Source organism: Lissotriton helveticus, chromosome 7, assembly GCF_964261635.1.
Source record: "Lissotriton helveticus chromosome 7, aLisHel1.1, whole genome shotgun sequence".
In the NCBI taxonomy this organism is placed as follows: domain Eukaryota; kingdom Metazoa; phylum Chordata; class Amphibia; order Caudata; family Salamandridae; genus Lissotriton; species Lissotriton helveticus.
The window spans coordinates 552,901,632-552,926,425 of NC_136068.1; the positions used below are offsets into that span (position 1 = coordinate 552,901,632).

The 24,794-nt window shown below is 47.7% G+C and overlaps 1 protein-coding gene across 1 annotated transcript in view; it reads right to left on the reverse strand.

Annotated features, from left to right (window-relative positions):
* Positions 1–23,707, reverse strand: part of LOC144769174 (serine protease 27-like) — a 94,639-nt gene extending 70,932 nt beyond the window's left edge. Inside the window, exons 1-3 of the mRNA XM_078653190.1 lie at positions 23,680–23,707; positions 23,233–23,395; positions 20,571–20,845 (exon numbers count right to left, since the gene is read on the reverse strand). Coding sequence (XP_078509316.1) covers positions 20,571–20,845; positions 23,233–23,395; positions 23,680–23,707 — 466 coding nt within the window. The remainder of the gene's footprint in view (positions 1–20,570; positions 20,846–23,232; positions 23,396–23,679) is intronic.
* Between the last annotated feature and the right edge of the window lie 1,087 nt (positions 23,708–24,794).

The window sequence follows — 24,794 nt, forward strand, 5'->3', positions numbered from 1 at the left end:
CTCAGCAACAAGCTTTCAGGACCATTAGAGGAACCTCATCGATACCCACGAACAGGAATATCCACTGGACTGGCACAGATCTATAAATAGGATGGTGGTAGTCTGGCCAGATGGCGGGCTGTTGGCCATGCTCTAAATGAGACCCTCTGATTACTATTGCACAGTATTGCATGGAGTACAAATATCTGACTGTTTTTTAAAAAGTTCCGTCTGAGTGAAACTGGACTAGAAAAAACATACACATTGATTTCAGAGGGTGAACCTAAGAAATGGGTTAATTCACTTCGGCTAATTTCATTTGGCAAATGATCCCATAATTGCCAAGATTTAAGATTGCTTATGTGTGGTATTACTGTTGTTTAAGTTGGGTGGCACTCTACTTTCAAATGTGTGACACCTTTGTGTGAAATCAAAGCAATGACTAGTATTTGAGTGCTTCTCTGGGAGGGTTCTGTTATAGTATCCAGACATGACACATAACAATAAACATATGCCTACAACAATCAAGAACTATTGGTGTTGCCTGTGCTTGCTAGAAGTATCAAATAAATTAACAATAACAATGATTGTGTTGTAAAAACTTAAAATTGAAAATATTGAATTTTTGAGAATATTAGACACTGAATTGAGCATTACTAGGTCTGTGGAAGGGGTACTTGTCATCAGGGTGCCTCAATTATTGCTATTTTCACCCTTCACACCTTGTTACTCTGCAGTTTCTTATGTTTTTTAGCCATGGATGCTCTTTTTATCTTCAATTCCTAATCAAATCCTCCACCTGTATTTCTCATGCATACTTAGCCACGGATGCTCTTTTTATCTTCAATTCCTAATCAAATCCTCCAACTCCATTTCTCATGCATAATTTCCTTCTTCACCACTATCTTCTCACCTCATCTTCCTGCATGTACTTCATTGAGTCACGCTCTTGGCAAAGCTCTCTCTCACGTACAGACTCACAGCCAGCCACGTTCTCTCTCCTCACCAATAAAAAGAGCATTTTCTTTTCCCTTGGTTGGGGCTGTCATTATTTCATTAGCTGTGAATCTCTGCACAGGAAATGATAATTGCAATTGGCACAAATGTGACTATTGCTCTGCCTCATTTGACTGTGTAATCTACAGCAAATTATGGGAGATCATGGAAACCATGGGATCAGATCCACCTGTTATTACATTTATAAGGCAGTTATATTCAGATGCAACTGCGTGTGTCCATTATCGCAGAGATGGGAAGAGTGTACAAGATCGTTTAATTTGGAAAGAGGTGTGAGACAGGGATGTGTCCTCCCTCCCTTCTTAGTCTCTCGTTATACAAATAGGTTAGATGTTTTACTGAGTGTCAAGAATGTTCCGTATGTCAAGGCATCCCCGCTCCCAATACTCCTTTATGCTGATAATGCAGTGCTTTTGGCCAAGATTCTATTGCCACTGCAGAAACTCATAGAGGAGTATACACGTTTTATGGCCAAATACGTTTTGTAAGACAATTTCATCATGGCCCAGTACATGAGTGAATTATATTGACCACAGTGAATTGGGTTTACCACATCTTGTGGATTTGATTAGATTGGCCCCATTGTTATATGGCACTCAATATGGAAAAGAGATAGTGTACATCTGAACCAAGCGACAATTGAGGATTGTTTTGAAAATTCTCTATGTCCACAAGATGCCATGGTTGAAATATATAGAAACCAATCTGTCTGATTTAGGCCTTAGTCCCATGTTTGACTCCTTATCGAGGAGTAACTTCTTAGAGGATTACCCTCGGTAACACCAGAACTCGCCGCAGAGCTTCGCTCCCATTGCTGCAGCGTGGACATCATGCCCTCTGTGTCCCTTCGCGGTGATTTTGAGCTCGGCACTTCAACAATCCCATCTCGCTTCAAATCCCTTTCATTTTAGGCCATGTCCTCCTGGGCCCGCCAGGGGATCTTCAAGTTGGGTCACTGTGCCCCTTTCTGAAGCACCATCAATCCCACATTGACTACACCTTCCTGAAGACCCTCGCAGCAAGGTTCTACACCAGAGACCACCAACCAGGCTCGGCCTTACATCAGTATCCGATTCTCATTGGCCGGTGGGTGGAAGCCACCCTCTCCTATCATCCCTTCATGGGGTCTTGGTCATTACTTCCCACCCTGCTACCACATGGGACCGTCCTTCTGTAGCGTGATCTGAGCAAGTTCCCAGGCATTTGCTTTATGCTTTAAACCTGATGAGGATCCCATAACCTGGTTGGGGATCGAAACGTCGTCAACACTAACACCTTAAACTCATAACTAATAAGTAATTTTTGAGTACTAGGTGTTTTTCGTGTTGTGACTTCTAATAATTTGCATTTCACTTCGCAGGTCACTTTTAAGTCACCTGCCTGTGGTAAGGAAATCGTCTGATTTCCCATTACCCTTTCACACCCTGCTCACTCACTGTTTGTATATTGTTTTGTTGTTATATTTTTGTGCCTATCTAATATAAAATATTGTCTATTCAGACAAAAGCAGACCAAATCTTGATTGTAATTTTGTGGCTATTTATGTTAATTGAAGTTTTAAGGGACCACTGTCTCTTAGAAGTTGCAATTACCCTTGGTCCCTTTTGATTACAAGGGTTCCCTTGTCTCCTTTTTCTGTCCTTGTTGATGAGTGTCAGCTTCCCAACGGCTAAGGTAAAAGAAATCTTCTTGACAAAGGCTGCTTTGGTTAGATGGGAGCAAAACAAAAATAAAAAGCACTAGAGTTTTGTATCACATGTTTCCCTTTGTGAAGAAGGAAAAGCAGGCTTATCTGACTTTTCTACAGAATCCCCAGCACCGTAATATTTTGATAAGGTTTTGTTTAAATCATATTCTGGTTATGTTTGGTTTCGTTGTTAATATTTATTCTATGAATCAGTTACCCCCTTGCCCATTTGGTGGGAGGGCATCCCAATCAAATGTGCATATTTTATTGTTCTGTTATTTTTATGCCCCTCAAAGAAAAAGTTTTATAGTGCCTCTTTTACGAAAATTTTATTTTAGGCGATGTGGGCCAGCTCTATGTTATATCCAAGAGCTGGGAGGGCCATATGTGTGTGATACACTTGCATCCCTTATGTGGGCTGTGTCAAAGAGTCGATGACTGTTTCATGAGCTGGGACTTCAATCCTGTTCTCTAAGTGAGTTGTCACCTTTTTTTAGCGTCAATGGTGTCTCTTTCAACACCTGCACTTCTTGTTGCAGTTCTGACACAGTCCCATTTAGAGCCATAACCCTGTCAGCGACTTTTTGAAGGTCTGTTCTCAGAGGGTTTACTTCAATTGCTGGGATCACAAACCAGCCCTGGCAATTACGTCCGACTGGCACCCGGGGGGACCTTGAGTGGGGGGGCTGGTGAGAATACTGCACGCAATTTTGTTGAAAGGTACTGATTTTGCAGTACTGCTGCAAAACGAACCCCCAACAACAAAATCGGTCCCCGCCAGTACAAAGCTGGCTCCCACCCTTCTGGCCCACAGGGGAAGCTCCTGTTGACCGTTATGGCCAGTACGGCCCTGAGCACCACACTGTCTGGCCCAAACACCCTGGATTTCCTGGCTGGCTGTGTCGTCCCTCACTCAGCTCTCGCTACCATTGCAGCACGGCCTGATCATTTATGATAGCACTCTAAATTTTCCTGTGCAGCATTCTAGAATTCTTACCTGCAGGATGCTGACAAGATGGAGGATTGCCAGAGGCAGCTCTGCGGGGAGCATCTACTCAGCCCTCTTGCTTGGACACAACCCATCCCGCAAATGACTTGTTGCATCCTGGATCGGTTGAAAGTGATAGATAAGTTGATGACTTTGCAAATAATAAATGAGATTGACTGACAGGTTTATGTCAATGACAGTTTGTGATCACATTGTTCATTACACACATCCTTTCAATTAGGGATGTGTGTGACACATAATAAATCTTGCTGAAGAAGGATACTGTAGGAGAGGAGGATCTGCTTACTATGGTTACCCCCACATTTTGCTGGTGTTTCACTGTTTCGCGACTTTAGTCTGGCTGGGGCCCTGCTATCCAGGACCCCAGCCTAGCCGCTTCCTCTCTAAAATAATTGCATGTACTTTAGGTACACTCCAGATTGGTTACTGGGGTACCCTTGTGAGTCCCTTGTATATGGTACCTTAGGTACTAAGGCCATAGGGAACCCAGAGGTTTACCAGGGGCTGCAGCATGTATTATGTCACCCCAGGGAAACCTTCCAAAATGGCAACACAGGACCGCTACTGCAGCCTGAGTAAGGTGGTGCATGCACCCCTTACTAAGATATAGGTTACCTATATCTACCTTTAATCACTGACACATATAAACGTATCAGTCACTCCTATGGCAGGCCTTATCAATCTTGAAGCAAGAATGCTTGGATTTGTGTGAGAGGGTGCATGAGCAGGACCACTCTGCAGCTTTCGGAATCTATTCTCTGAAGCTGTTCTTTGATGCAGCCAGACCATATACCCTTCAGTGCATTATAACCTTGCGGTAAATGCTAACTTTGGAATGGCTGCATGGAAACATGTCGTGTTTGGTGTCAAACACTTTGGAATCCTACACCCCACCAGTCCTGGCGGTGGGAGTAGAATTCCACCCTTCTAAAGGGAGAAGACATGTACATAATGACATAACGGGTAATAGTTTAAAAGAACCCTAGCATCACAAAATGGATGCTGCAGGCAGGAGTCTGACCTCCTGCTGCTTGTCAAAACTCTGGCAGGGGAGGCCTGGACAACAGATTTCCTGTCACAGGGAGTTGTAACCACCTTTCAGACAGGCTTTAGTGTATTGGGGCTGGTTGGGTACACTCAAAGAATGCTTTTCAGACAGTGTTGGGGCCACACTTGGTGTCCCTGTGCATACCCCAGTTCAAACTGGTTGCAGGGTCACTCACCCCCTGCTCTGGCGCAAAACTGGACAAAGGGAAAGGGGTGTAACCACCCCTCTCCCTAGACCCTCCCATAGGTGGGTCCCCAGAGTATGTCCAACCCCTTTCTTGAGTATAAGTAAGGGGCCCCTGGCAACAGGATTTTAGATTATACCTGGAAGAAACTCTGAAGCTGAATCCTGGAACTTCGACTCACTACTAAAGACTGGAGGACTGAAAACTCTCCGTTGGGGCCAAGGAGTGACTCCCCTGCTCAAGCAGGCACCAAAGAAACATCTTGCGGGTTGCATTTCCGAGGCTCCTGCCGGACCTCGAAGTATTTGAGACTCATGACATGGACTTCCAGACTTCTCAGAGGCCGACACGAGATTCCAGAAAACCTGAGACCCACAGCCCTCACGAGTGACGTGGGACCGGAACTCCTGGACACCGTGCACACTTGCAAGTGCATTGACTTCCCGAGCTTTCCATTAGTTGTGCATTGGGCTAATTGTAGTCCAAGCCCCGAGCATCATCTGCACTGAAGATTGTGGGCCTACACTCACCAAGCTCGAGGTGCCTTCATGACCGCTGGTCCTTCGAATGGTGGGTCCCCATGAAGGTAATTCTACTTTCCTTTGCGCTTCCCTGGTTGCTCCTGACTTCCCACCTAATGGTGAGTCCCTCAGACCTTGCTGGTCTGCACCGAAGAAATTCTCTGCTTTCTGCATGGGTTGCTGTTGTCAAGGCTTGTTGGGTCCAACCCATAAACTGACACTGCAGCACTCGACATCCTTTATGGGACAGCTCAAATGCAGCTCCTGGTCATCCTCAATGCCCCCTGGTCCTCGTGGCTGAAGAGTCAAGCTTCACCTTCTTCAACTGAAATCACCCGATATCGGTGGGCATCCGCTCTTCGCCTTCCTGGTCACTGGCAAGTGACCTAGACTCTGTCCCCTCTGCTTTCAGGTTCTTCTCATCCCTGATCCAGGCTTGGATCCCGCCGGACACTTTCCACTTGGACGCCAGCAGCACTTTGCAGCAGATCGCCATTGAAATCGACGACGAAACCGACACCAAAAGACACCTATGCACCCTGCTTCCCTAGGTAAGGTAACTTGAGTACTCCGGTGATCCAGTGGGAATTGACTCTAGAACTGCCTAGTTCTAAAGGGGTGTGCTCTAAGTCCTCTTCTAAGTGTCCTTTATCTTTAAAATTCCAACCGCGACTTTCCCCATAGAAGTTAATGTGTTTCGCAGCTGTATTTAGACACTGCAATTGTCCCCCATGGGTCCCCTGTGTCACTACCTTGGGTGATTCCAGGAGGCCCCAGCTGTTCTACAGGCTCTAGGCCTTGTCTCTATGTCAGCGGTACAAAAGGGGGTGGTGATGGACGGAGCATCTGAACCAATCAAACACTCACACCCAGTCAAAAGATCTGGGTTTAATCCATCACCGTTCTTTAGCCCACTCTGCCACCCCAGTTCAGACATGGCTATATGCAAATGAGTCTGACCCTGTGCCTCATGGGAACAGTCCAGCCCGAACTGCCAAGCCATGCCTTCCCTGAACCGGAAACAAGCTTCCGAGGACCGGTTTCTTGCATTACAGCCGTCTTCAGCCCGGCTTGCTTGAATCCAGTGGCAAAGTGAGCCAGGGACTCACATCTGAGCATACCCTGCGACACTTATAGCGGCCAAAAGCGGTACAACAGGGGGTGGGGATGGACGGAGCATCTGAACCAATCAAACACTCACGCCCAGTCAAAAGATCTGGGTCTAATCCATCACCGTTCTTTAGCCCAATCTGCCACCCCAGTTCAGACATGGCTATATGCAAATCAGTCTGACCCTGTGCCTCATGGGAACAGTCCAGCCCGAACTGCCAAGCCATGCCTTCCCTGGACCGGAAACAAGCTTCCGAGGACCGGTTTCTGGCATTACAGCCGTCTTCAGCCCAGCTTGCTTGAATCCAGTGGCAAAGTGAGCAAGGGAATCACGTCTGAGCATACCCTGCCACACTTATGGCGGCCAAAAGCGGTACAAAAGAGGGTGGTGATGGACGGAGCATCTGAACCATTCAAACACTCACACCCGGTCAAATGATCTGGGTTTAATCAGTTACCGTTCTTTAGCCCACTCTGCCACCCCAGTTCAGACATGGCTATATGCAAATCAGTTTGACCCTGTGCCTCATGGGAACAGTCGAGCCCGAACTGCCAAGCCATGATTTCCCTGGACCGGAAACTAGCTTCCGAGGACCGATTTCTGGCATTACAGCCGTCTTCAGCCCGGCTTGCTTGAATCCAGTGGCAAAGTGAGCAAGGGACTCACGTCTGAGCATACCCTGCCACACTTATGGTGGCCAAAAGCGGTACAAAAGGGGGTGGTGATGGACGGAGCATCAGAATCAATCAAACACTCACACCCAGTCAAATGATCTGGGTTTAATCCATCACGTTCTTTAGCCCACTCTGCCACCCCAGTTCAGACATGGCTATATGCAAATCAGTCTGACCCTGTGCCTCATGGGAACAGTCCAGCCCGAACTGCCAAGCCATGCCTTCTCTGGACCGGAAACAAGCTTCCGAAGACCGGTTTCTGGCATTACAGCCGTCTTCAGCCCGGCTTGCTTGAATCCAGTGGCAAATTGAGCAAGGGACTCACGTCTGAGCATACCCTGCCACACTTATGGCGGCCAAAAGCGGTACAAAAGGGGGTGGTGATGGATGGAGCATCTGAATCAATCAAACACTCACACACAGTCAAAAGATCTGGGTTTAATCCATCGCCATTCTTTAGCCCACTCTGCCACCCCAGTTCAGACATGGCTATATGCAAATCAGTCTGAGCCTGTGCCTCATGGGAACAGTCCAGCCCGAACTGCCAAGCCATGCCTTCCCTGGACCGGAAACAAGCTTCCGAGGACCGGTTTCTGGCATTACAGCCGTCTTCAGCCCGGCTTGCTTGAATCCAGTGGCAAAGTGAGCAAGGGACTCACGTCTGAGCATACCCTGCCACACTTATGGCGGCCAAAAGCGGTACAAAAGGGGGTGGTGATGGATGGAGCATCTGAATCAATCAAACACTCACACCCAGTCAAAAGATCTGGGTTTAATCCATCACCATTCTTTAGCCCACTCTGCCACCCCAGTTCAGACATAGCTATATGCAAATCAGTCTGAGCCTGTGCCTCATGGGAACAGTCCAGCCCGAACTGCCAAGCCATGCCTTCCCTGGACCGGAAACAAGCTTCCGAGGACCGGTTTCTGGCATTACAGCCGTCTTCAGCCCGGCTTGCTTGATTCCAGTGGCAAAGTGAGCAAGGGACTCACGTCTGAGCATACCCTGCCACACTTATGGCGGCCAAAAGCGATACAAAAGGGGGTGGTGATGGACGGAGCATCCAAATCAATCAAACACTCACACCCAGTCAAAAGATCTGGGTTTAATCCATCACCATTCTTTAGCCCACTCTGCCACCCCAGTTCAGACATGGCTATATGCAAATCAGTCTGACCCTGTGCCTCATGGGAACAGTCCAGCCCGAACTGCCAAGCCATGCCTTCCCTGGACCGGAAACAAGCTTCCGAGGACCGGTTTCTGGCATTACAGCCGTCTTCAGCCCGGCTTGCTTGAATCCAGTGGCAAAGTGAGCAAGGGACTCACGTCTGAGCATACCCTGCCACACTTATGGCGGCCAAAAGCGGTACAAAAGGGGGTGGTGATGGACGGAGCATCTGAACCATTCAAACACTCACACCCAGTCAAATGATCTGGGTTTAATTAGTTACCATTCTTTAGCCCACTCTGCCACCCCAATTCAGACATGGCTATATGCAAATCAGTCTGACGCTGTGCCTCATGGGAACAGTCGAGCCCGAACTGCCAAGCCATGATTTCCCTGGACCAGAAACAAGCTTCCGAGGACTGATTTCTGGCATTACAGCCGTCTTCAGCCCGGCTTGCTTGAATCCAGTGGCAAAGTGAGCAAGGGACTCACGTCTGTGCATACCCTGCCACACTTATGGCGGCCAAAAGCGGTACAAAAGGGGGTGGTGATGGATGGAGCATCTGAATCAATCAAACACTCACACCCAGTCAAAAGATCTGGGTTTAATCCATCGCCATTCTTTAGCCCACTCTGCCACCCCAGTTCAGACATGGCTATATGCAAATCAGTCTGAGCCTGTGCCTCATGGGAACAGTCCAGCCCGAACTGCCAAGCCATGCCTTCCCTGGACCGGAAACAAGCTTCCGAGGACCGGTTTCTGGCATTACAGCCGTCTTCAGCCCGGCTTGCTTGAATCCAGTGGCAAAGTGAGCAAGGGACTCACGTCTGAGCATACCCTGCCACACTTATGGCGGCCAAAAGCGGTACAAAAGGGGGTGGTGATGGATGGAGCATCTGAATCAATCAAACACTCACACCCAGTCAAAAGATCTGGGTTTAATCCATCGCCATTCTTTAGCCCACTCTGCCACCCCAGTTCAGACATGGCTATATGCAAATCAGTCTGAGCCTGTGCCTCATGGGAACAGTCCAGCCCGAACTGCCAAGCCATGCCTTCCCTGGACCGGAAACAAGCTTCCGAGGACCGGTTTCTGGCATTACAGCCGTCTTCAGCCCGGCTTGCTTGAATCCAGTGGCAAAGTGAGCAAGGGACTCACGTCTGAGCATACCCTGCCACACTTATGGCGGCCAAAAGCGGTACAAAAGGGGGTGGTGATGGATGGAGCATCTGAATCAATCAAACACTCACACCCAGTCAAAAGATCTGGGTTTAATCCATCACCATTCTTTAGCCCACTCTGCCACCCCAGTTCAGACATAGCTATATGCAAATCAGTCTGAGCCTGTGCCTCATGGGAACAGTCCAGCCCGAACTGCCAAGCCATGCCTTCCCTGGACCGGAAACAAGCTTCCGAGGACCGGTTTCTGGCATTACAGCCGTCTTCAGCCCGGCTTGCTTGATTCCAGTGGCAAAGTGAGCAAGGGACTCACGTCTGAGCATACCCTGCCACACTTAGGGCGGCCAAAAGCGATACAAAAGGGGGTGGTGATGGACGGAGCATCCAAATCAATCAAACACTCACACCCAGTCAAAAGATCTGGGTTTAATTCATCACCGTTCTTTAGCCCACTCTGCCACCCCAGTTCAGACATGGCTATATGCAAATCAGTCTGACCCTGTGCCTCATGGGAACAGTCCAGCCCGAACTGCCAAGCCATGCCTTCCCTGGACCGGAAACAAGCTTCCGAGGACCGGTTTCTGGCATTACAGCCGTCTTCAGCCCGGCTTGCTTGAATCCAGTGGCAAAGTGAGCAAGGGACTCACGTCTGAGCATACCCTGCCACACTTATGGCGGCCAAAAGCGGTACAAAAGGGGGTGGTGATGGACGGAGCATCTGAACCATTCAAACACTCACACCCAGTCAAATGATCTGGGTTTAATTAGTTACCATTCTTTAGCCCACTCTGCCACCCCAGTTCAGACATGGCTATATGCAAATCAGTCTGACGCTGTGCCTCATGGGAACAGTCGAGCCCGAACTGCCAAGCCATGATTTCCCTGGACCAGAAACAAGCTTCCGAGGACTGATTTCTGGCATTACAGCCGTCTTCAGCCCGGCTTGCTTGAATCCAGTGGCAAAGTGAGCAAGGGACTCACGTCTGAGCATACCCTGCCACACTTATGGCGGCCAAAAGCGGTACAAAAGGGGGTGGTGATGGACGGAGCATCTGAATCAATCAAACACTCACACCCAGTCAAAAGATCTGGGTTTAATCCATCACCATTCTTTAGCCCACTCTGCCACCCCAGTTCAGACATGGCTATATGCAAATCAGTCTGAGCCTGTGCCTCATGGGAACAGTCCAGCCCGAACTGCCAAGCCATGCCTTCCCTGGACCGGAAACAAGCTTCCGAGGACCGGTTTCTGGCATTACAGCCGTCTTCAGCCCGGCTTGCTTGAATCCAGTAGCAAAGTGAGCAAGGGACTCACGTCTGAGCATACCCTGCCACACTTATGGCGGCCAAAAGTGGTACAAAAGGGGGTGGTGATGGATGGAGCATCTGAATCAATCAAACACTCACACCAAGTCAAAAGATCTGGGTTTAATCCATCACCATTCTTTAGCCCACTCTGCCACCCCAGTTCAGACATGGCTATATGCAAATCAGTCTGAGCCTGTGCCTCATGGGAACAGTCCAGCCCGAACTGCCAAGCCATGCCTTCCCTGGACCGGAAACAAGCTTCCGAGGACCGGTTTCTGGCATTACAGCCGTCTTCAGCCTGGCTTGCTTGAATCCAGTGGCAAAGTGAGCAAGGGACTCACGTCTGAGCATACCCTGCCACACTTATGGCGGCCAAAAGCGATACAAAAGGGGGTGGTGATGGACGGAGCATCCAAATCAATCAAACACTCACACCCAGTCAAAAGATCTGGGTTTAATTCATCACCGTTCTTTAGCCCACTCTGCCACCCCAGTTCAGACATGGCTATATGCAAATCAGTCTGACCCTGTGCCTCATGGGAACAGTCCAGCCCGAACTGCCAAGCCATGCCTTCCCTGGACCGGAAACAAGCTTCCGAGGACCAGTTTCTGGCATTACAGCCGTCTTCAGCCCGGCTTGCTTGAATCCAGTGGCAAAGTGAGCAAGGGACTCATGTCTGAGCATACCCTGCCACACTTATGGCGGCCAAAAGCGGTACAAAAGGGGGTGGTGATGGACGGAGCATCTGAACCATTCAAACACTCACACCCAGTCAAATGATCTGGGTTTAATTAGTTACCATTCTTTAGCCCACTCTGCCACCCCAGTTCAGACATGGCTATATGCAAATCAGTCTGACGCTGTGCCTCATGGGAACAGTCGAGCCCGAACTGCCAAGCCATGATTTCCCTGGACCAGAAACAAGCTTCCGAGGACCGATTTCTGGCATTACAGCCGTCTTCAGCCCGGCTTGCTTGAATCCAGTGGCAAAGTGAGCAAGGGACTCACGTCTGAGCATACCCTGCCACACTTATGGCGGCCAAAAGCGGTACAAAAGGGGGTGGTGATGGACGGAGCATCTGAATCAAACAAACACTCACACCCAGTCAAAAGATCTGGGTTTAATCCATCACCGTTCTTTAGCCCACTCTGCCACCCCAGTTCAGACATGGCTATATGCAAATCAGTTTGACCCTGTGCCTCATGGTAACAGTCCAGCCCGAACTGCCAAGCCATGCCTTCCCTGGACCGGAAACGAGCTTCCGAGGACCGGTTTCTGGCATTACAGCCGTCTTCAGCCCAGCTTGCTTGAATCCAGTGGCAAAGTGAGCAAGGGACTCACGTCTGAGCATACCCTGCCACACTTATGGCGGCCAAAAGCGGTACAAAAGGGGGTGGTAATGGACGGAGCATCAGAATCAATCGAACACTCACACCCAGTCGAAAGATCTGGGTTTAATCCATCACCGTTCTTTAGCCCACTCTGCCACCCCAGTTTAGAAATGGCTATATGCAAATCAGCCTGACCCTCTGCCTCATGGGAACAGTCCAGCCGAACTGCCAAGCCATGCCTTCCCTGGACCGGAAACAAGCTTCCGAGTACCGGTTTCTGGCATTACAGCCGTTTTCAGCCCGGCTTGCTTGAATCCAGTGGCAAAGTGAGCAAGGGACTCACGTCTGAGCATACCCTACCACACTTATGGCGGCCAAAAGCGGTACAAAAGGGGGTGGTGATGGACGGGGCATCTGAATCAATCAAACACTCACACCCAGTCAAAAGATCTGGGCTTAATCCATCACCGTTCTTTAGCCTACTCTGCCACCCCAGTTCAGACATGGCTATATGCAAATCAGTCTGACCCTCTGCCTCATGGGAACAGTCCAGCCCGAACTGCCAAGCCATGCCTTCTCTGGACCGGAAACAAGCTTGCGAAGACCGGTTTCTGGCATTACAGCCGTCTTCAGCCCGGCTTGCTTGAATCCAGTGGCAAAGTGAGCAAGGGACTCACGTCTGAGCATACCCTGCCACACTTATGGCGGCCAAAAGCGGTACAAAAGGGGGTGGTGATGGATGGAGCATCTGAATCAATCAAACACTCACACCCAGTCAAAAGATCTGGGTTTAATCCATCGCCATTCTTTAGCCCACTCTGCCACCCCAGTTCAGACATGGCTATATGCAAATCAGTCTGAGCCTGTGCCTCATGGGAACAGTCCAGCCCGAACTGCCAAGCCATGCCTTCCCTGGACCGGAAACAAGCTTCCGAGGACCGGTTTCTGGCATTACAGCCGTCTTCAGCCCGGCTTGCTTGAATCCAGTGGCAAAGTGAGCAAGGGACTCACGTCTGAGCATACCCTGCCACACTTATGGCGGCCAAAAGCGGTACAAAAGGGGGTGGTGATGGATGGAGCATCTGAATCAATCAAACACTCACACCCAGTCAAAAGATCTGGGTTTAATCCATCGCCATTCTTTAGCCCACTCTGCCACCCCAGTTCAGACATGGCTATATGCAAATCAGTCTGAGCCTGTGCCTCATGGGAACAGTCCAGCCCGAACTGCCAAGCCATGCCTTCCCTGGACCGGAAACAAGCTTCCGAGGACCGGTTTCTGGCATTACAGCCGTCTTCAGCCCGGCTTGCTTGATTCCAGTGGCAAAGTGAGCAAGGGACTCACGTCTGAGCATACCCTGCCACACTTATGGCGGCCAAAAGCGATACAAAAGGGGGTGGTGATGGACGGAGCATCCAAATCAATCAAACACTCACACCCAGTCAAAAGATCTGGGTTTAATTCATCACCGTTCTTTAGCCCACTCTGCCACCCCAGTTCAGACATGGCTATATGCAAATCAGTCTGACCCTGTGCCTCATGGGAACAGTCCAGCCCGAACTGCCAAGCCATGCCTTCCCTGGACCGGAAACAAGCTTCCGAGGACCGGTTTCTGGCATTACAGCCGTCTTCAGCCCGGCTTGCTTGAATCCAGTGGCAAAGTGAGCAAGGGACTCACGTCTGAGCATACCCTGCCACACTTATGGCGGCCAAAAGCGGTACAAAAGGGGGTGGTGATGGACGGAGCATCTGAACCATTCAAACACTCACACCCAGTCAAATGATCTGGGTTTAATTAGTTACCATTCTTTAGCCCACTCTGCCACCCCAGTTCAGACATGGCTATATGCAAATCAGTCTGACGCTGTGCCTCATGGGAACAGTCGAGCCCGAACTGCCAAGCCATGATTTCCCTGGACCAGAAACAAGCTTCCGAGGACTGATTTCTGGCATTACAGCCGTCTTCAGCCCGGCTTGCTTGAATCCAGTGGCAAAGTGAGCAAGGGACTCACGTCTGAGCATACCCTGCCACACTTATGGCGGCCAAAAGCGGTACAAAAGGGGGTGGTGATGGACGGAGCATCTGAATCAATCAAACACTCACACCCAGTCAAAAGATCTGGGTTTAATCCATCACCATTCTTTAGCCCACTCTGCCACCCCAGTTCAGACATGGCTATATGCAAATCAGTCTGAGCCTGTGCCTCATGGGAACAGTCCAGCCCGAACTGCCAAGCCATGCCTTCCCTGGACCGGAAACAAGCTTCCGAGGACCGGTTTCTGGCATTACAGCCGTCTTCAGCCCGGCTTGCTTGAATCCAGTAGCAAAGTGAGCAAGGGACTCACGTCTGAGCATACCCTGCCACACTTATGGCGGCCAAAAGCGGTACAAAAGGGGGTGGTGATGGATGGAGCATCTGAATCAATCAAACACTCACACCCAGTCAAAAGATCTGGGTTTAATCCATCACCATTCTTTAGCACACTCTGCCACCCCAGTTCAGACATGGCTATATGCAAATCAGTCTGAGCCTGTGCCTCATGGGAACAGTCCAGCCCGAACTGCCAAGCCATGCCTTCCCTGGACCGGAAACAAGCTTCCGAGGACCGGTTTCTGGCATTACAGCCGTCTTCAGCCTGGCTTGCTTGAATCCAGTGGCAAAGTGAGCAAGGGACTCACGTCTGAGCATACCCTGCCACACTTATGGCGGCCAAAAGCGATACAAAAGGGGGTGGTGATGGACGGAGCATCCAAATCAATCAAACACTCACACCCAGTCAAAAGATCTGGGTTTAATTCATCACCGTTCTTTAGCCCACTCTGCCACCCCAGTTCAGACATGGCTATATGCAAATCAGTCTGACCCTGTGCCTCATGGGAACAGTCCAGCCCGAACTGCCAAGCCATGCCTTCCCTGGACCGGAAACAAGCTTCCGAGGACCAGTTTCTGGCATTACAGCCGTCTTCAGCCCGGCTTGCTTGAATCCAGTGGCAAAGTGAGCAAGGGACTCACGTCTGAGCATACCCTGCCACACTTATGGCGGCCAAAAGCGGTACAAAAGGGGGTGGTGATGGACGGAGCATCTGAACCATTCAAACACTCACACCCAGTCAAATGATCTGGGTTTAATTAGTTACCATTCTTTAGCCCACTCTGCCACCCCAGTTCAGACATGGCTATATGCAAATCAGTCTGACGCTGTGCCTCATGGGAACAGTCGAGCCCGAACTGCCAAGCCATGATTTCCCTGGACCAGAAACAAGCTTCCGAGGACCGATTTCTGGCATTACAGCCGTCTTCAGCCCGGCTTGCTTGAATCCAGTGGCAAAGTGAGCAAGGGACTCACGTCTGAGCATACCCTGCCACACTTATGGCGGCCAAAAGCGGTACAAAAGGGGGTGGTGATGGACGGAGCATCTGAATCAAACAAACACTCACACCCAGTCAAAAGATCTGGGTTTAATCCATCACCGTTCTTTAGCCCACTCTGCCACCCCAGTTCAGACATGGCTATATGCAAATCAGTTTGACCCTGTGCCTCATGGTAACAGTCCAGCCCGAACTGCCAAGCCATGCCTTCCCTGGACCGGAAACGAGCTTCCGAGGACCGGTTTCTGGCATTACAGCCGTCTTCAGCCCAGCTTGCTTGAAACCAGTGGCAAAGTGAGCAAGGGACTCACGTCTGAGCATACCCTGCCACACTTATGGCGGCCAAAAGCGGTACAAAAGGGGGTGGTAATGGACGGAGCATCAGAATAAATCGAACACTCACACCCAGTCGAAAGATCTGGGTTTAATCCATCACCGTTCTTTAGCCCACTCTGCCACCCCAGTTTAGAAATGGCTATATGCAAATCAGCCTGACCCTCTGCCTCATGGGAACAGTCCAGCCGAACTGCCAAGCCATGCCTTCCCTGGACCGGAAACAAGCTTCCGAGTACCGGTTTCTGGCATTACAGCCGTGTTCAGCCCGGCTTGCTTGAATCCAGTGGCAAAGTGAGCAAGGGACTCACGTCTGAGCATACCCTACCACACTTATGGCGGCCAAAAGCGGTACAAAAGGGGGTGGTGATGGACGGGGCATCTGAATCAATCAAACACTCACACCCAGTCAAAAGATCTGGGCTTAATCCATCACCGTTCTTTAGCCTACTCTGCCACCCCAGTTCAGACATGGCTATATGCAAATCAGTCTGACCCTGTGCCTCATGGGAACAGTCCAGCCCGAACTGCCAAGCCATGCCTTCTCTGGACCGGAAACAAGCTTGCGAAGACCGGTTTCTGGCATTACAGCCGTCTTCAGCCCGGCTTGCTTGAATCCAGTGGCAAAGTGAGCAAGGGACTCACGTCTGAGCATACCCTGCCACACTTATGGCGGCCAAAAGCGGTACAAAAGGGGGTGGTGATGGATGGAGCATCTGAATCAATCAAACACTCACACCCAGTCAAAAGATCTGGGTTTAATCCATCACCATTCTATAGCCCACTCTGCCACCCCAGTTCAGACATGGCTATATGCAAACCAGTCTGACCCTGTGCCTCATGGGAACAGTCCAGCCCGAACTGCCAAGCCATGCCTTCCCTGGACCGGAAACAAGCTTCCGAGGACCGGTTCTGGCATTACAGCCGTCTTCAGCCCGGCTTGCTTGAATCCAGTGGCAAAGTGAGCAAGGGACTCACGTCTGAGCATACCCTGCCACACTTATAGAGGCCAAAAGCGGTACAAAAGAGGGTGGTGATGGACGGAGCATCAGAATCAATCAAACACTCACACCCAGTCAAAAGATCTGGGTTTAATCCATCACGTTCTTTAGCCCACTCTGCCACCCCAGTTCAGACATGGCTATATGCAAATCAGTCTGACTCTGTGTCTCATGGGAACAGTCCAGCCCGAACTGCGAAGCCATGCCTTCCCTGGACCGGAAACAAGCTTCCGAGGACCGGTTTCTGGCATTACAGCCGTGTTCAGCCTGGCTTGCTTGAATCCGGTGACAAAGTGAGCAAGGGACTCACGTCTGAGCATACCCTGCCACACTTATGGCGGCCAAAAGCGGTACAAAAGGGGGTGGTGTTGGACGGAGAATCTGAATCAATCAAACACTCACACCCAGTCAAAAGATCTGAGTTTAATCCATCACCGTTCTTTAGCCCACTCTGCCACCCCAGTTCAGACATGGCTATATGCAAATCAGTCTGACCCTGTGCCTCATGGGAACAGTCCAGCCCGAACTGCCAAGCCATGCCTTCCCTGGACCGGAAACAAGCTTCCGAGGACCGGTTTCTGGCATTACAGCCGTCTTCAGCCCGGCTTGCTTAAATACAGTGGCAAAGTGAGCAAGGGACTCATGTCTGAGCATACCCTGCCACACTTATGGCGGCCAAAAGCGGTACAAAAGGGGGTGGTGATGGACGGAGCATCTAAATCAATCAAACACTCACACCCAGTCAAAAGATCTGGGTTTAATCCATCACCGTTCTTTAGCCCACTCTGCCACCCCAGTTCAGTCATGTCTATTGCAAATCAGTTTGACCCTGTGCCTCATGGGAACAGTCCAGCTCGAACTGCCAAGCCATGCCTTCCCTGGACCGGAAACAAGCTTCCGAGGACCGGTTTCTGGCATTACAGCCGTCTTCAGCCCGGCTTGCTTACATCCAGTGGCAAAGTGAGCAAGGGACTCACGTCTGAGCATACCCTGCCACACTTATGGCGGCCAAAAGCGGTACAAAAGGGGGAGTGATGGACGGAGCATCTGAATCAATCAAACACTCACACCCAGTCAAAAGATCTGGGCTTAATCCATCACCGTTCTTTAGCCTACTCTGCCACCCCAGTTCAGACATGGCTATATGCAAATCAGTCTGACCCTGTGCCTCATGGGAACAGTCCAGCCCGAACTGCCAAGCCATGCCTTCTATGTACCGGAAACAAGCTTCCGAAGACCGGTTTCTGGCATTACAGCCGTCTTCAGCCCGGCTTGCTTGAATCCAGTGGCAAAGTGAGCAAGGGATTCACGTCTGAGCATACCCTGCCACACTGATGGCGGCCAAAAGCGGTACAAAAGGGGGTGGTGATGGATGGAGCATCTGAATCAATCAAACACTCACACCCAGTCAAAAGATCTGGGTTTAATCAGGGTGTGGGTGTGAGTGTTTGATTGATTCAGATGCTCCGTCCATCACCACCCCCTTTTGTATCGCTTTTGGCCGCCATAAGTGTGGCAGGGTATGCTCAGACGTGAGTCCCTTGCTCACTTTGCCACTGGATTCAAGCAAGCCGGGCTGAAGACTGCTGTAATGCCAGAAACCGGTACTCGGATTCTTGTTTCCGGTCCAGGGAAGGCATGGCTTGGCAGTTCGGGCTGGACTGTTCCCCTGAGGCACAGGGTCAGACTGATTTGCATATAGAGGGATGATGCTTCACGCCTCAATGCTTGCGCAGAGTAGGGCATGCGTCCTGATCCTTACCGGTGCGGGTGTGATGCATAGGTTCTCGGTCTGTGGCCCAGTTTTGATGCGCAAGATGGCGCCTCGATGCGACAATCCTGGTGTGAGGCGAGAAGATGACGCCCTTAATGTGAAGACGATGCGTACACGCCCTGGTAACCTTGTGACGACTCTGTACTTTGGAGCCGCGACAGGCCCTGTGACATGCTTCTCCAGTGATGCTACGCCGACCCTTTTGATGGCGTTACGCTTCTCCGGTGATGCAACAGCAGACAGCTGCGACGAAGGCATGCTTCTGGGGAGATGCCGTGGTGGCACGCTTCTCCGGCGAGACGACGAATACAGCTGTGGTGGCAACACGCTTCTTCTCGTTGCTTTGCACTTTCAGCTCCCAGCGACACTCAGGCTTCTGCAGTGTCAGGCATACTAAACTCGAATTTCTACCATGTTCACTGAGTCAGTTAGGATTATAAGATGTAATAATCTAACTGCCCATTCTGGCCTACGGAGAACAGGTAGCTTTGCAATAGTGAAAAACAAAAATGGTTGTAATTCAATATTAGGGCATGCCACACACACCAGGGCATTCCTACCTTATACTTACAATGCACCCTGCCCTTGGGCCTACCATAGGGGTGTCTGATGTGAAGAAAAGGGAAGGTTTAGGGACTGGCAAGTGGGTGCACTGGCCAAGTCGACATGGTAGTACTAGACTGCACATAGGTACTGTGTGGCATTCCTGAGACACACTTTACAAGCTGCTTGTTCTGTGGGTGGCACAACCAGTGCTGCACGCTGACCAACAGCATTTGATTTACAAGCCCTGGGCACACATGGTGCACTGTATGAGGGTCTGATAAGCAAATCAAATAACCCAATCATGGAGTCACTAATCAATACATCAATTTAACCTAGGGAGCACTTGCACTGTGGCACTGAATTGCAATCACTCGGAATTGTCGACCGAGAGGACGTGATGGCCGAATGACCACGAAAAAAGCTGATGCCTGTGCAAACAACTTTAAAACCCGGGCTGAAGGAACGGTTATGCTTATCGGGAGCTGGGGCTAAAGACTATAAAAAGACGACTGCCATTGGGATTTGCTACCAAAGAATCTGGTCACCTCATCATACGAGTTACATACTGGGAGTAGCACCCTGTTGGAATTAAGAATGATATTTGGTCCTGAGGAGAACTCCGCATTTAGGGAGTTCGAAACGCGTCGACTGTAGGTGGCTGAGTGTCATTTACCAAGATTAGTTGGAAGTTGTTACAAATATTTAGAATAGTTTTTCAACATGTATATTTGTACCTGACAAGACGACTAGTGTATATTAAGTGTTAAGGAAAGTTTCTTTTAGGCACTTAGCCACTTTTTGTTTCATTGTGTGTGTGAGGATGGCATGACTGTGGAATGTATGTACTAGATTGTAAATATAGAAAGGATGAATTGTAAATATGTATAGGTATGTTATGTTATTGTGAGAAATGTATTTACTTATGTATATGCACAAAAAAAGATTTTTTCTGTGAAATTGAAGAGAAAACAAAAAAACTTAATGGATTAAATAAACCATTTAACTAGCGACGTTATACAAAACAGACCAATTTGTTTTATTCATTTGGGTTCTAGTTGACTATAGGGAACAAGTTACAGTACTGGCACTTGTGTTGTTTTTTTGACTGAATAGCAGTGGCACAGTGCCCAAAGCATATACCAGCAAAACATATCAATGACAGATGAGGCAATCAGTTAAAAAATGGAAGGGAGACTCACACCAATGATGTCAGGTCTAACACATGCGCAGAAAAGGAGGACTGTGGCAGGCCACCGTAGTAGCAGGTTTGTGGAGTCAGAGCTCAACCCATCACATTTCTATGACACTGAAAATACTGCTTACCTCCTAATTGTATATCGCCCCAGCCGGTCACCCAACACAACGTCCCTGAGGTGATTTGAACTGAGGAGGAGGGGAGGCATATTGGGAGAATGTAATCAGTAAAGTTGACTGTGCTCTGCAGCTGCAGGAGGGAGATATCACCCAAGGAGCCACTAGAATAGGTGTAGTTAGAATTGACTGTTATATTCTTCACATTGATGTAAATGTCACGGGAGCCCAGAAGAGAAAGTTGAAAGGCTCCAAGGTGCACACGATATTTGGAGATTACGACTGGCCTAGAAAAAAACCAAAGAAAAATGCATAAAACAACTCGCAGCCCCTTGAGCAAAAATAGACTGACTGACATAAAAAGAACTCACACACAATAAGGAAACAAAGAAATCAAAATGTTGATACCTTTCATTACAATTGCAAATGATTATTATTGTAATTAATATTATTATTATTATTATTATTAGTGTTATGTCTGGCATTTGTGATAGCTTTAGCTGTATGATCAGGCTGTATACCAAATAAATCATCGATAATATAGATACATTAAGGGGCCTTTATTCAGCAAGCTTCATCCATTGAACTTTAAAATTGTCATTTACATTTTGCCTCCACCCACCACAGCATACAGCGTGGCGAGCCCACTTTACCTATTGGTTCCCTTAACTCTGAGTGTTCGCAAAGTTGTTTCTTTCTCTGCAGTGATAAACCTAGTTCCAAGTAAGCTTCTTCATCATGTTAGGTATTTTTTTTATAGTTTACCAGCAGCCTTGCAAGCCAGGTTAGCTGCTGATTTATTTTCTGTATTTTCTTTAAAGTTATAAAGTGTTTAGGTAATATTGTAACATTGTATCTGCCTGTAATGAATGCTCAATTTGCTGGTGGTCAATGCTTGTCTCCTTCACAAAAAGAATAATATTCATGGCACAACTGAAAAGAGTTTATTTAAAAACATCAGTAAAACAGCTACATCAGTGCATCCATTTTAAATTTCAAGTATGGTGGCTGCACTTAGATAACGTCTTTTTTTCTTTTTTTTCTATGAGACATTCATGTGGTAAAAAATGAAAAACTAAATTAATTACCTATCCCACCAGCCTCCTGAAGCTAGACCTATTTACTTTGCTAATGCTTGTATTTTGTGGAAAAAGATTACATACATTTAAAATAACTCAGAATTACACTAAAGAATTACATTAAAGAGAAAAACAGAAGGATGCAGCATGAAAGTGTAACTGAGTGAGACTGAGTAGTCAATGCTCACTTAAAAAGTCCAGCCTTACAGACAGCACATCAGGTCAAATCTTTACCAATCGGCAGGAAACTGCACACAACTCCACAATCCTCATTGCTTTCTTCATTTTTGCACTCCATTCGTCATTGGGCAAAGTGCTCTCAGACCTCAAGTGCTTACTTCTTATTGACTTGACCACTAACAAGTACAATCATTAAGGAACAAAGAGGGAAAAAGAGAAACACAGGGTCGCCTTCCAGTCAAAAATCATCCAAACAACATGACCCGGTTTCTAAGGCAATTCTTAATCCAAACGTGTGCAGAGTATTATAGTTTTCTACATAACAAACACTCCCCTTCTTTATTCTTTAAGAGGTAGTGTGCCACACGTTTTACTGCCTTTCATAAAAAGCCTCCTTCCCATTATGACAGTCTAGAGGAACGATAAAAAATGACTGAAGTTTATAATATACAAATTCCAAATACATTCAGTTCCCAACACACTTGTTGTGAAAAAAGTGCAAAAGCAAAATGACCCCTCACGGACGAACCACCAATGGGATAACTGGAAGGTACTCACCAGATAAGCCAATTTTTCTCATCATCGGTGGTAATTTTGCCCAAAAGAAAAAGTGTCCAAAATAAAGAAATGTAAGAAATTATAAGTGCAGTGAAGTGACAAGGAATCACACTTCACGTTGTGACAAAAGGTGTTTACGATTGATAGGTGCACTCTTATCACAACCACTTTATTCTTCACTTAGTGAAACCTATCAAATTAAAAAGCAAGGCAGGCTGCTATTCATGCACACCATAACCAAATGCTAACATGTTTCATTGGCAGGAACATTTTAGGCAAATTCTTCGGGGCCAGACACTTCGCCACAGCACCAAAGTTGGACACACCGTTCAAGTAGACTATCAAAAACAATTAAAAATACAACTAAAAATACACTTGAAAATACACACTGTGTCAAGAATTCACAGATCTATTCCTGAGGTTCTGTTATATACGTCATATTTACCCTCAATCCGCCACTGTGTCTCCTACCGGCTATGAGGTACGAATAAAAAGGAAAAGGCTCCTCATGTGAGTCCTCCTATATGATTCAGCCTTCGGTAGTTGTGTGAATCTAAACCCATGCGTCTGGTTTCTTTCACTGTTTCACCTGTTTTATGACCTCTATAAGTGGTCAAGCAAGAAGCTGCTTAAACCTTTCTTCCACACCACTTAGGTTCCTCTTATAAGTTTGGTCTTAAAATTGCTGTGAGTCCATATCTTGTGGCATCCAATTGATTTCCAGGCACAAATCCTCCAGGAACTCTTCAGTTCTCTATAGGCAGATGAAGATATCCCCAAGTCCACCTGTCCCTTTTGAGAATTCCAAATGATTAATTTCTTTTAATATGTTGCACTATAGAAAATGTTCTACTTACCTTTGAATGCACTGAGCTGCAGACACTACCCATTGACTGCTTATCAGAGAGCCTCCACAGATGTGCACCCCATTTCGCTCTATGCTGACCTGCCAGGGCCACTGTCCAGGCTGGGCATCCTGCCCACCAATAATTCGATTCATTAGAGGTTGCTGTCCACAAACTAGAGACAAAAGAAAATATTATACATAATAATTTCTTGCCACTTACACACTTACAATTCTCTACATTAAAAGCTCTTGCTGCATCTCACAAAGCCGAGAGGCATCACAACACTGAGGGTGAAGTTAGAGGGTATGCAGAATGAGTATAAGGCTGTATTTGAACAAAGAATATAAGCTAAGTGGAAAGCCAGTAAAATTCAGCACTTTGAATATAGCGAGAATAGTAGTGTGCTGTTAGCATGGAAGACCAAGGTAGACACAATTAGGATTCATAAAGACTTACTGGTAGAATCGGGCACAGGAAAGACCATCAAGTCAAAATGAGAATATAAACTTGGAAGCCTTAAACATGATCAGTGCAGTTTATAGAGAAAAAAATATTAACCTGGACCAACATAAAATCCAAGGCTGGCTGTCCGATATGGAATTTCCCCCTCTCACTGAAGAGCAAAGAACCTTTCTTCAGGAACAGGTCATGGAGGAGGAAATCATGAATCAAGTTAAGGAGCCGAAAAATAAGATGGTGATTAAAATTAAAAAGGAAGTGTCTCTGTGGTACTGGGACATGGTGGTAGCAGAGGACAAGAATAATGCACACCCACATCGGACATGGGAGGATGACTGTTGCAGCTGGCAGTGGGAGATCTATGACAAGTATCTATACATCTAAATAAAACAGTAAAGACTGCACCAAGCAAAACCATCTTTTCCCTCTCCATGGAACCTATTGGACTCCATAGAGATTTGCCAAATTCTCCCAAGTGTCCCCATGTTGTAAGAGGTGTGGTATAATAGGAGCAGATGATAAATGTACTGTGAGAAAGTCATCCTTTTTGCCCTGATCACCCCCATTTTCACCCCTAAGGACTCCTCTAGGTACCCCAGAGGTTGGATGGCATGTAGCTATAAGAAGGGACATTATAACATATGTTTTATATGCCTTGGTGAGGAAAAGGCTGTCAATTTCATTATTCACCACTGTAACATAATGACTCCATTGGCTAACATGAGAATACTTTATTAAAGTATAACTATTGAAAGGAGTTAGCTAAAGAAATACTACAAACACTTAAAATGATAATTATAATAAATCAAACAACTTGCCAAGGTTAGATTATTACAGAAAAATAGTTATAGAACTTGCTTTTCTGTTGTACTAAAATTCAGCCTTCCCACAGCCTCTCTCAAAAGGCCAGCCTTTGACAGGCTGAGTCAGTTCAGAAGACTTTATTCGGTTATAAAACATTGATTACCATAAAAGTACATAAAATCACAGCTTTGACACAATTTACACGAAATACACAATAAATATTTATACAGACTAAAACATCTCATAGGCTCAGACTATTAAAAATATTAAATTATTAAATAATTATTGATTTCCTTGATTGAAAAACA